The sequence below is a fragment of the Coregonus lavaretus genome, assembly GCF_964263955.1.
Source record: "Coregonus lavaretus genome assembly, chromosome: 15".
NCBI classification, from domain to species: Eukaryota; Metazoa; Chordata; class Actinopteri; order Salmoniformes; family Salmonidae; genus Coregonus; species Coregonus lavaretus.
In genome coordinates this window covers 29610101-29623355 of record NC_140002.1, presented here as the reverse complement: position 1 = coordinate 29623355, position 13255 = coordinate 29610101, and the positions used below count along the sequence as shown (strand labels likewise).

The following is a 13255-nucleotide window of genomic DNA, read 5'->3' as shown; positions in this document are numbered from 1 at the left end:
CTCCAGGCCAACCCCTCATCCTGGGTTACCCATGGCTCCGCCGGCACAACCCTCAGCTCGACTGGGTGACCGGGGTGATCAGGGAGTGGGGCGAGGACTGCCACCGAACCTGCCTGCTTGCTGCCGCACTACCCCCTCGGCCAGTACCTACTAACTCCGCTCCTGACCTCTCCAATGTCCCAGAATGCTACCATGGTCTCAGAGAGGTGTTTAACAAAGCAAGAGCCACATCTCTGCCCCCTCACCGACCGTACGACTGTGCCATCGACCTCCTCCCTGGAACAGCTCCTCCAAGGGGTCGTCTTTATTCGTTGTCTGCTCCTGAAAGAAAGTCCATGGAGGACTACATCAATGGCTCTCTGTCCGCAGGATTAATCCGTTCATCTTCATCTCCTGCTGGTGCTGGCTTCTTCTTTGTGGGGAAGAAGGACGGATCTCTTCGCCCCTGCATCGACTACAGGGGACTCAACGACATCACAGTGAAAAACCGTTACCCTCTGCCTCTGCTCACCTCTGCTTTTGAGTTGCTCCAGGGAGCCACTGTTTTTACCAAGTTGGATCTCAGAAACGCTTACCACCTAGTGCGGATCCGGGAGGGAGATGAATGGAAAACCGCATTCAATACACCAACAGGCCACTACGAGTATCTGGTTATGCCTTTTGGCCTCACCAATGCTCCTGCTGTGTTCCAGGCTCTAGTGAATGATGTACTGCGGGACATGTTAAACAAGTTTGTCTTCGTTTACCTGGATGACATCTTAATCTACTCCAGAAACCTGTCTGAACACACCCGCCATGTCCAGCAAGTCCTTCATCGTCTTCTGGAGAATTCCCTCTACGCCAAGGCAGAGAAATGTGAGTTTCACGTCAAGACAGTGGCCTTCCTGGGGTACATAGTGGCAGAGGGAAGTATCCAAATGGATCCTGCCAAAGTATCAGCAGTCACTTCATGGCCAGTTCCGGAGAACAGAAAGAAGCTGCAACAGTTTCTGGGGTTTGCTAACTTCTATAGGAAGTTTATCCGGAACTACAGTACCGTTGCTGCCCCTCTCACTGCTCTAACCAGCACCAAGCAACCCTTCACCTGGACCCCAGCAGCCGACAAAGCCTTCAGTACCCTCAAGGTGAGGTTCACCTCCGCTCCCATCCTCCAGATGCCTGATGTGGACCGGCAATTCATTGTGGAGGTGGACGCCTCGGATGTGGGAGTTGGTGCTGTGATTTCTCAGTGGGCTGCGGAGGATAGGAAGCTCCATCCCTGTGCCTTTTTCTCACGTCGGTTGTCCCCCTCTGAGTGCAATTACGACATAGGGAACCGTGAGCTGCTGGCTGTGAAGCTTGCCTTGGAGGAGTGGCGTCACTGGCTGGAGGGGTCCACCATTCCATTTCTCGTTTGGACCGATCATAAGAACTTGGAGTACATCCGCACGGCCAAACGGTTGAACTCCAGGCAGTCCCGCTGGGCCCTGTTCTTCACCAGGTTTAATTTCACTCTGTCATACCGGCCTGGATCACGCAACACCAAGCCAGACGCCCTCTCCCGTCAATTCCAGAAGGATGACACCCCCTCCAAGGACCCTGTGTCGATTCTGCCAAGTCCCTGCATCGTTGCAGCTCTGACCTGGGCTGTTGAGGAACAGGTGCTGGAGGCTCTCCGTAACCAGCCAGGTCCCAGCACTTGCCCAGCTGACCGCCTTTTTGTCCCCGAAGACCTGAGGTCCCAGGTCGTTCAGTGGGGACATGACTCCCGCCTAGCTTGTCACCCTGGCTCCACCCGCACTTACAACCTGCTCGCCCAGAGGTTCTGGTGGCCCTCTCTGAGGAAGGATGTACGGGAATTCGTCCAAGCCTGCCCCATCTGCAACCAACACAAGTCGTCCTGCCAGCCCCCAGCCGGATTGCTGCAGCCCCTGCCTGTGCCCAGACGTCCCTGGTCTCACATCGCCCTTGACTTTGTCACGGGGCTGCCCCCTTCAAGTGGCATGACCGTCATTCTCACCATCGTTGACCGTTTCAGCAAGATGGCACACTTCATTCCCCTCCCCAAGCTCCCAACCGCCAAGGAGACCGCCCAGGTGGTCCTGGAACACGTCTTCCGGATCCACGGACTGCCAAAGGATGTAGTTTCTGACCGTGGTCCACAATTCTCCTCCGCTTTTTGGAAGGAGTTCTGTCACCTGCTGGGAGCCACAGTCAGTCTGACTTCCGGATTCCATCCCCAATCCAATGGGCAGTCAGAGCGGGCTAATCAGGAGCTCGAGAAGGCACTGCGATGCATGACTTCACGCAACCCCCACTCCTGGTCGCAGCAATTGACATGGGTGGAGTACGCACACAATTCTCTGACCTGCTCTGCCATCGGTATGTCCCCTTTCCAATGTGTTTATGGATACCAGCCTCCTCTATTTGCCAGCCAGGAAGAGGAGGTTACTTGCCCATCTGCACTTGCTTTTGCCCGTCGATGTCGCCGCACCTGGTCACAAGCCCGAGCCACACTCCTCAGATCCGTTGCCAGCTACACTACCGGGGCCAACCGTCGGAGAATTCCTGCTCCCACCTACCATGTTGGTCAAAGGGTGTGGTTGTCATCGAAGAACCTGCCACTCAGGGTGGAGTCGCAGAAGCTGGCACCTCGGTTCATTGGCCCATTCCCTATCATAAGAGTGATTAGCCCAACTGCTGTCCGGCTCCAACTGCCTAATTCCCTGAGGGTGCACCCCACTTTCCATGTGTCTAAGATTAAGCCCATCCATGAGAGTCCGCTGGTCCCTGCTGCGCCTGGTCCTCCTCCTCCACGGCTCGTCGATGGTGGTCTGGTTTACACCGTCCGCCGCCTGCTTCGGTCCAGACGGAGGGGTAGGGGTCTCCAGTACCTCATTGACTGGGAGGGCTATGGACCTGAGGAGAGGACCTGGGTGCCAGCTAGTCGGATTGTGGATAGGACTCTCATCACCGCTTTCCACCAACGGCATCCTGATCAACCTGCAATCCGTAGGGGCCGCCCCAGAGGGGTCCCTAACCGTCCTGCCCGCTCGGCTTCCTGTCCTGTGCCTGATCCTGTCTCGGGACCTGTCCCATCTCCCGACCACGGCCCTCCGGCTTCCTCCGAGGATGAGGACGTTCACTCGGACCGTTCGGAGGAGTTCTAGCCCTCCTCCGGCTCCCCTCCTCCCGCCCGGCGTGGTGTTGCTCTTGGGACTTCTGGGGCCGTCCCTTGGGGGGGGGGTTCTGTCATGGGCCTCTCACTCCACCGGGTTACCACCTTAATTTTCTTCCACTCTGCTCACCACTCTCTCTACTCAGCCTAACTAGCTCCACCTGTCCCTGCTCTGCTCTGCTCTAATTACTCTGCCAGCTGCGCTGCATTACCCACTACCTCTCCCAGTATTTAAGGCCCTGTCTTTCAGCTCTCCGGTGTCAGATCGTCTGCAAAGCTCACACCCGGAACCTGTTTGCTCGCGCTTCTGGCTCACCCTGGTTTTGTGACCCCGGACCTGCCTGTTTTTTGGATACTCTTCTGCCTCAGGAGATCCAGACCTGCTTCTGCCATTACGACTCCTGACTACTCTTCAATCCCGGTAACTCTGACCAGCCTTCTGCCTTGCTACTACGTATTTTGGATTTCCCTTGAACTGTACTGCTGCCTTGTTTCATTCCGCCCTGTTGTGTCTGTGTCTCCCCCCCCCAGGACTTCTGGACCACCCACCACCGGCTTCATAGGACGCATCGCTGCCACTGGGGGGGGCACAGACCCAGCACATTGGACGGGATCCCTGTTACCCCTGGAGCCTTCATTCACTCCCTACTTCCCTTTTCCCTTAAGTTTAATAAACTTTCTGGTGTGACGCAATTGTGGTCCTCTGGTCGTCTGTCTGAACCGTGACAGCAACAAAGCTAACTGACGTTTGGTTTGACACACCACTTTAAATCCAAATACCTTTTTAAGAGGAAACTTTCACAGAAGAGTGCCGTGGTTTTTAGTTAGAGTATGAAGAAAGTAAGAAACCTATAATTCTGTCTTTCAATCCCCACCTATTCCAGGTACAATAAAATGCATAGGTATGGTGTGATTATGAACATCAAGCTGGCAGACATAACTCCTGGATCTGTCCTCCACCCATAATGCACCTGACAATCAGTAGAGATTAACAGATGTGTTCCATGTGATTCAGTGAGAAAGGAAATCAACTGAATCCCTGTAGTAAGTCTATGGTAGTATGCCCTGAAGCGTTTTGATCTTGGACTTCATGAATGCTTCATTGCCTTCTTAAAATATGTTGAATGCAAGCCTGTACAACATAGGCATGTCACAACACACAGTGACCTTCCCAAGACCTTCCAAAGTTCTCCGATGTCACCCCACTCCTCCGCACACTCCACTGGCTTCCAATCGAAGCTCGCATCCACTACAAGACCATGGTGCTTACCTACAAGGCAGCAAGAGGAACTGCCCCTCCCTACATTCAGGCTATGCTCAACCCTACACCCCAAACCGAGCACTCCGTTCTGCCACCTCTGGTCTCTTGGCCCTCCCTCTCAGCCCAGTCCATGCTCTTCTCTGTCCTGGCACCCCAATGGTGGAACCAGCTTCCCCCTGAAGCTAGGACAGCAGAGTCCCTGCCCATCTTCCGAAAGCACCTGAAACCCTACCTCTTCAAAGATTATCTTAAATAATAACCCTCCTCATAATCCTGATCCAACACAATTGCACTTGACCCCCACCCCCCTCCCTTTTCTAGCTCTGACTTTGCTGATAGCTACTTTATTGAAGGAAAGTGTACTTACTATGCCTGTGATATGTGGTTGTTCCACCTAGCTATCTAGGTAAGTCGCTCTGGATAAGAGCGTCTGCTAAATGACTTAAATGTAAAACATTTAAATGTTATTTTTGCCTCCTTCAGAATGTCAATGGGAAAACCCCTTCTGGTCTCTTGGCCCTCCCTCTCAGCCCAGTCCATGCTCTTCTCTGTCCTGGCACCCCAATGGTGGAACCAGCTTCCCCCTGAAGCTAGGACAGCAGAGTCCCTGCCCATCTTCCGAAAGCACCTGAAACCCTACCTCTTCAAAGAGCATCTTAAATAATACCCCTCCTCACCTCGACCCCCCCCCCCCACACACATTTTTTTTAAATTATAATAATCCTGAACCAACACAATTGCACTTGACCCCCACCCCACTCCCTTTTCTAGCTCTGACTTTGCTGATAGCTACTTTATTGAAGGAAAGTGTACTTACTATGCCTGTGATATGTGGTTGTCCCACCTAGCTATCTTAAAATGAATGCACTAACTGTAAATCGCTCTGGATAAGAGCGTCTACTAAATGACTTAAATGTTATAACCTATAGAATAACCTAAACAAAGATAATTTGCAAATAACTCCTCAGTCTCTCAGTATGCCGCTGTTTCCCTTGCTCGGATGCTTTCTCTGGTTAAATACAGTGGGGAGAACAAGTATTTGATACACTGCTGATTTTGCAGGTTTTCCTACTTACAAAGCATGTAGAGGTCTGTAATTTTTATCATAGGTACACTTCAACTGTGAGAGACGGAATCTAAAACAAAAATCCAGAAAATCACATTGTATGATTTTTAAGTAATTAATTTGCATTTTATTGCATGACATAAGTATTTGATCACCTACCAACCAGTAAGAATTCTGGCTCTCACAGACCTGTTAGTTTTTCTTTAAGAAGCCCTCCTGTTCTCCACTCATTACCTGTATTAACTGCACCTGTTTGAACTCGTTACCTGTATAAAAGACACCTGTCCACACACTCAATCAAACAGACTCCAACCTCTCCACAAGAGAGCTGTGTAAGGACATCAGGGATAAAATTGTAGACCTGCACAAGGCTGGGATGGGCTACAGGACAATAGGCAAGCAGCTTGGTGAGAAGGCAACAACTGTTGGCGCAATTATTACAAAATGGAAGAAGTTCAAGATGACGGTCAATCACCCTCGGTCTGGGGCTCCATGCAAGATCTCACCTCGTGGGGCATCAATGATCATGAGGAAGGTGAGGGATCAGCCCAGAACTACACGGCAGGACCTGGTCAATGACCTGAAGAGAGCTGGGACCACAGTCTCAAAGAAAACCATTAGTAACACACTACGCCGTCATGGATTAACATCCTGCAGTGCACGCAAGGTCCCCCTGCTCAAGCCAGCGCATGTCCAGGCCCGTCTGAAGTTTGCCAATGACCATCTGGATGATCCAGAGGAGGAATGGGAGAAGGTCATGTGGTCTGACGAGACAAAAATATAGCTTTTTGGTCTAAACTCCACTCGCCGTGTTTGGATGAAGAAGAAGGATGAGTACAACCCCAAGAACACCATCCAAACCGTGAAGCATGGAGGTGGAAACATCATTCTTTGGGGATGCTTTTCTGCAAAGGGGACAGGACGACTGCACCGTATTGAGGGGAGGATGGATGGGGCCATTTATTGCGAGATCTTGGCCAACAACCTCCTTCCCTCAGTAAGAGCATTGAAGATGGGTCATGGCTGGGTCTTCCAGCATGACAACGACCCGAAACACACAGCCAGGGCAACTAAGGAGTGGCTCCGTAAGAAGCATCTCAAGGTCCTGGAGTGGCCTAGCCAGTCTCCAGACCTGAACCCAAATGAAAATCTTTGGAGGGAGCTGAAAGTCTGTATTGCCCAGCGACAGCCCCGAAACCTGAAGGATCTGGAGAAGGTTTGTATGGAGGAGTGGGCCAAAATCCCTGCTGCAGTGTGTGCAAACCTGATCAAGACCTACAGGAAATGTATGATCTCTGTAATTGCAAACAAAGGTTTCTGTACCAAATATTAAGTTCTGCTTTTCTGATGTATCAAATATTTCTGTCATGCAATAAAATGCAAATTAATTACTTAAATATCATACAATGTGATTTTCTGGATTTTTGTTTTAGATTCCGTCTCTCACAGTTGAAGTGTACCTATGATAAAAATTACAGACCTCTACATGCTTTGTAAGTAAGAAAACCTGCAAAATCAGCAGTGTATCAAATACTTGTTCCCTCCACTGTAGTTGCTGCCTCTTGCCAATTGAAGGAAAATTATGAAACGCGGATAGACAAGAATGAGAAATCATTTTATAGGTTTGTTTATTTTTTATTGTAATTTTTTTGGGGGGAAAGACTGGCTTCCCTTGGCATCCATGAATACATGCCACTTTGTAGGCTGAATGTCATTACACGTATGGTGTTTGTAATAGATGTCCCTTTCCATTCAAATGGCGGGTGCACAGCCCACTGTACAGATGCTGGATTTATTTTGGAGTAGACAAATGTGCGCAAGTAACCTACTTAACCTACTTTTTGAAGTGATTTGTTTGACAAATCAGATGAAAACATCATGACTGGTTGTGTTCATGACACATTAAAAGCTAAAACAGTTCAATTACATGGCTTTACTATAAAGCCCATAAAAAATGCCCATGCACACAGTGGTTCCTCAATTAAAGGTTTCGAGCTTATGTCGCGACAGTTTATGGTAGATGGTGGCAGATTGTGGTAAATTGCGTCATTCTGGAGAGGAAAAAGGTTGCCCATATTTTCAAGACATGAGCTACTTAATTTATTTTATTTATTACATTTTACATTTACATTTTAGTCATTTAGCAGACGCTCTTATCCAGAGCGACTTACAGTTAGTGCATACATTATTTATTTATTTTTTCATACTGGCCCCCCGTGGGAATCGAACCCACAACCCTGGCGTTGCAAACGCCATGCTCTACCAACTGAGCTACATCCCTGCCGGCCATTCCCTCCCCTACCCTGGACAACGCTGGGCCAATTGTGCGCCGCCCCATGGGTCTCCCGGTCGCGGCCGGCTACGCGCGGCCTACTTTATTTAGGTAATTTAATATATTTGTTTAGGCGTGGCTATTTAGTAGGCTATTTTTCAGCATAAAACTATATTTGTCAGCATAAAGCTGAGTAACTCAATCATTAGTGGGTTTGGATAAAAAATAAATAAGTACCAACATTCTTTCTGATCGTCTTTAATAAAGAAATGTTTTGACCAAGTTAATCTGCTCATGTTGTGTGTGTATGTGTTCAATTATTTGTGACATTGTGGTTACAATGAAGAATGTAAACGAAATAAATCAAATAAATCCTATTCATAATGAATAATCAGATGCATGTTGCAAGCTTGTCATTTTTCCTTTGTTTTGTATTGTATTATTATTATTTTGACAATACAAAACATACACATACAAACGACAACTACATCACACCTGCCAAGACCCACCTGCTCACACCCCCCCATCTCCAGCGCCCGCATCACTCTCTGCCACATGGCCTCAAGCTGCACCATTTTGTTTCTCTCTGTCGCACATGCACTTTCAACATTTGGATAATAAAGCATTGAGTATACGTTTTTTCAAGATGATTGATGAGAAAAGTATTATCCAACCAATGCGGTATCTCACTGCACCCTCATATGCCATGTCTTGAAATATGCAGACAGACGGATTAAATGTTAATTTACATTGTAATACTTCTGACAGCCAACTTTCTAACTCCACCCATAACTTTTGGACTTTATAACATTCCCAGAAGGCATGGATTATTATAACCTAAAAAATAAATGTAATTTACTGCAGGCCTAAGACCTATGGGTTTAACCTTCTGAATGAATGATTATATTGAAGATAGAAGCTGCCTCTTAATGAGTTCTGAGAGCTGATCCATTACCCAACAAAATAACATCAATTTATTTAACCTAATTGTTTTAATGACTACAGACAGTAGGTTATTATTCCTCTTTTCAGCATTTGGCTAAAAAGAAACCATGCCATGAATTAAAAACAATATATTTTTATTTTCACAATGCAATGCGACAAATTGACAACTCAAATCGCTTTAAAGAGCCTTCTAATATTAGACAACAAATAAATATACTAAAACAATAACTTCAAAAACAGTCCATTCATCACTGGATTTCTTTAAATTGCTGTGCAGGAAAAGGATATCATCCACCGTGCCTGGTCGCAGGCTCGCAGCTGGCTTCTCTCTGAAACCTCAAATCTATCTGTAGGTGAACCATACAATTACCAAGTGGACAGTAGGCCTCTTGAAGCATAGAGAGAATCAACAAGATCCACAAGTAGGGTGCTAAGGGATAACTAGCCCCCTGGGGTAACTGCCCCCAGGGTATCCTTTTCCTGCACAGCAATTTAAAGAAATCCAGTGATGAATGGACTGTTTTTGAAGTTATTGTTTTAGTATATTTATGTGTTGTCTAATATTAGAAGGCTCTTTAAAGCGATTTGAGTTGTCAATTTGTCGCATTGCATTGTGAAAATAAAAATATATTGTTTTTAATTCATGGCATGGTTTCTTTTTAGCCAAATGCTGAAAAGAGGAATAATAACCTACTGTCTGTAGTCATTAAAACAATTAGGTTAAATAAATTGATGTTATTTTGTTGGGTAATGGATCAGCTCTCAGAACTCATTAAGAGGCAGCTTCTATCTTCAATATAATCATTCATTCAGAATAGGAAAGCCTTAAGATAAATAATCCACTTGTTTAGCGAAACATTTGTAGATAATTTTTGAGTAAAGTAGTAATATGTTGGATGAGTGTGTTGGTGGAACACTCATCCACTCGCCCCCAAACATTGCTTTTTTGTGTCAGCAATTAGACATTGTTCTTGCGGGTTACCGCCTAGTATCCTATTATTTTCTCAATAGCTGGCCTTATGTTATCTGCAGTTTTGAGCTGCACTGTCCCACTCTGTGGTGGATAACACCCACTCTTCGTTTATGTAATGGGCTGTAAGGCACAAGTATCCTGTCAAGTGTAATTGCGCCATTGTATTTTCCCAAGTTCTCTATCAACTCCGGAACCACCCACCTGCTGATTTTTTTGCCCGATGCAGGACTCTAGTGCAAGAGAAGAGAGCCTTGGACAGAAACATTCACACCTCCATTAATTTACAAAAGGATAGTTTAATAGCTGGGTGTGAAAAATCCCAAAATGTGTGCCAGTTTAGACTACGGATAGATGCTGCCCTCAGTCAGAGTTGAGTCCTATCAGCACTATGCTTCTGTTCCTGCTTCTGTTGCCTATTTTTGTGTGTTTGTTTAATATCCTACTACAACCGCAAAATGTCGGATAAAACAATTTCAAAAATCCGGCTGTTTTTAAACTTTGCTATGCTGTAATAAAAGGCTTTACATGACAGACTCTCTGGTATTACTTATAATTTATTTAGTGTTGTTACACTGTTCCAAACGGGCAGAAATATTATATTGCAATCTAACAGCACCTGTATCTCTTGTGCTTTTGACAATGATGACAGACCTTTTTCTGCAACTCGACGCCCTCACCCCTCTCCTTATGCTTGTGTGCACGAACCAACTACGTAGGAGGTCCCGTTTAAAAAAAAATAGAGACTCCCCGAATGTCACGGTATGATTCGCACTATGCTAATACCCTTATATCAATTGCTGACCTTGAATGCAAACACTGTAACAATACTTTTGGAATTAATTTGATGTATTTGAACAGGGAACTGTACCAAATCTTTTAATTCGTTGAACCATCATAATTATATTGAAAAAAATCCACCTTGCATCGATTAAGGTTCAAAATGATATGGCCCCCCTAAACTGGGTCTGTGCCCAACCTTGGCAACACCATTCAAAATGTTCTGGACATGCCACTGTAATTAGTTACGTTACACATTCAATCTTAAAGAAAAAACACTTCAATTTACGTAGCACTTCAGAAGATGAACTTCAGAAGAAGTTCAAAGAGAAACACAGCTGCAGATAGAGTGATGACGGGGACTGTTGAATCAGAGGGGCATAAGAAGTCGCTTTATTATAAGGTGTGGCAGCTGGTTTGAACTTGACTAGGAGAGGCTCGCTCCATAACATAAGTACCCTGTGGACAAGCATTCAGGAAATGATGCTTCATTCATCTGTTTGCTTTTCTCAGGTGCAGGGTTATACTGGAGCAAATGGTTGCTCCCTTATTGCCAAATCACTATCACAAACAAGCATGTGGCTTTCCCTGTACAGGATCATCAAAGAAAGAACGAATGGTTGGGACAATACACAATGGGCGGATTATGATAGACCTGTCATGTGGACCTGCACTGACATGCTGTTCTCTTTATTTGCCCATAGATGGTGGATTCTCTTAAGGTCCCCAAGTGATCATAAGTAGCCTAAGAGATGATGCCGAATTGTAAACAGTTCTCTACGTCCTTAAGATACATTTTATAATATTATTGAATGTTAAACTGTTATACTCTTATAGGCACTATGCCTATTTCTTTACTAAATCAATATTCATCATACAGTGTATTGTAAAACTCACCTCTACAATTTGTTGTCGGTAGATGTCCGATTGTTCTGAACTATTTACACTGACCCTCTGGATATTCTGCAAACATACAGGTGACACCATCTGCTGCATAACCTGGGAGGGTTGGTTGACCAGCACATACTGCATCTGCTGCTGCTGAATCGCCTGCTGAACGGGCATCAGGTAGCGCACGGTCTCGTATCCATTACCGATTCCATACTGTACCGGAGCAGATGAAACACTCATAGTTCTGTAACCGTCGATGTATTGGCCCTGCGATAAAACTGTGGTGGCTGGGTCCGTCGAGACGCTGACGGTCCTGTATAATGTGGAGGTATTGTGAATAGACATCTTGCTGCGAGTGCGAAGAATAACTTCCACCCAGGCAGAAACGTTGGATAGATAATGAGTGCGTGCGAACTTTTATTATCGAAGATAATCGAATAGCTTACTTCATAAAATATTGTAGCAGAGTAATTTACCTAGGTCCAGTCTCTGAAATGCTGAACTTCCTTGAGTGAGAACTGAGAATGTGCTTTGTGTCGTATTACTACGCAACGAAAGCATTGGGGGCAGCGATCTATGCAAATTACCTGCTGACATACCTTCTTGTTCTCAAATCACAGGGAATGTAGCCTACCTGAAGACTGGCAAATGTAAGGTGGGAGGCAATCAACATCTCTACAGTACAGGGGTTGCGTTCAGTTCGCTTCAACGTTTGCTACAATGCGTGACGGTTTGTAGGCCTACTAAATGACACGTTTTCCCAAAACGTTGCGCACCGTCCTTCAACAGCCTTGAAGTATGTTTGCTCCCGTTTGGTGGGTGTGCTGAGGGTCACCATCTGAAATCGCAAACTCGTGCAGCACACCATATGGTAGGCTAACTTAACTGCCTTCTGGGCCACCATAAACACGTTTTTCAACTGGTAGTTCAGTAGTTTCATTGAATTAACGTTGCACACCATATGCCACTACAGCCTATTTTTGGAAATCTGGCCCTCTATTTATAGAAAATAATGCTCATGTTAATACTTTGACCTGTGGTAGGGTGAGACAATAATTGTGTGCACATTCTAATAAAGATGTAATTTCCTTCTCACTTGGTTACTCACCTGTCCACCCTTGTGTTGGGTGCTTAAAGATAAATAAATTACTGATTTTATTTAGGTGTGTACATTTAATCAAGTTATTTATACAAAGCCAAATCCAATATGTCACTGAAAATAGTTTACACATAATTAACCAACTACACAATCAATTGACTAAACAAGTAAAATGATTATAAATACGATTGCAAATACAGTTTTTATCGACAGACATTTGACCAAAGTGCAAATTACCAGGTAATGACAGGCTGAAATATTTGACAGAGACCAAACAGTGTTTCAGCCAGCTGAGTCACACAGCAGTAGAGAATACAATCATGAAAACAGAAATAAATAGATTTTCAGTCGTCAATATATAACAATACAGCAAGGCAAGTCTAAGGAGTCAAATGGTAACAGCTGATTGACAACATTGTACTGTCATTTTCTATTTTCATAATAGAAAGACAGGATGCTGAAGATAAAGCCTATAATGGATTCAGGGTTGGGGTCAATTCTGAAATTCCAATACATTGATTGAATCCATTTTCAAATTTGTTCCATTCTTGAATTAGAAGTTCAAATCACTCCCTGAATTGTCTCAACTGAAAATGAACTGATCACCAAAGCATGTATTAATATACACTACCATCAGTCCTGTGTTCCAATGGCACGTTGTGTTTGTTAATCCAAGTTTATCATTTAAAAAAGGCTAATTGATCATTAGAAACCCTTTTGCAATTATGTTAGCACAGCTGAAAACTGTTGTGCTGATTAAAGAAGCAATAAAACGGGCCTTCTTGAGACTAGTTGAGTATCTGGAGCATCAGCA

The 13255-nt window shown here is 45.4% G+C and overlaps 1 protein-coding gene across 1 annotated transcript in view; it reads right to left on the bottom strand.

The window, feature by feature from the left end:
* LOC311143102 (protein POF1B-like) overlaps positions 1–11687 on the bottom strand; it is a gene marked incomplete at both ends in the record, with an annotated part of 64535 nt that extends 52848 nt beyond the window's left edge. Inside the window, one exon of the mRNA XM_084178904.1 lies at positions 11349–11687. Coding sequence (XP_084035030.1) covers positions 11349–11687 — 339 coding nt within the window. The remainder of the gene's footprint in view (positions 1–11348) is intronic.
* Positions 11688–13255: the final 1568 nt, after the last annotated feature.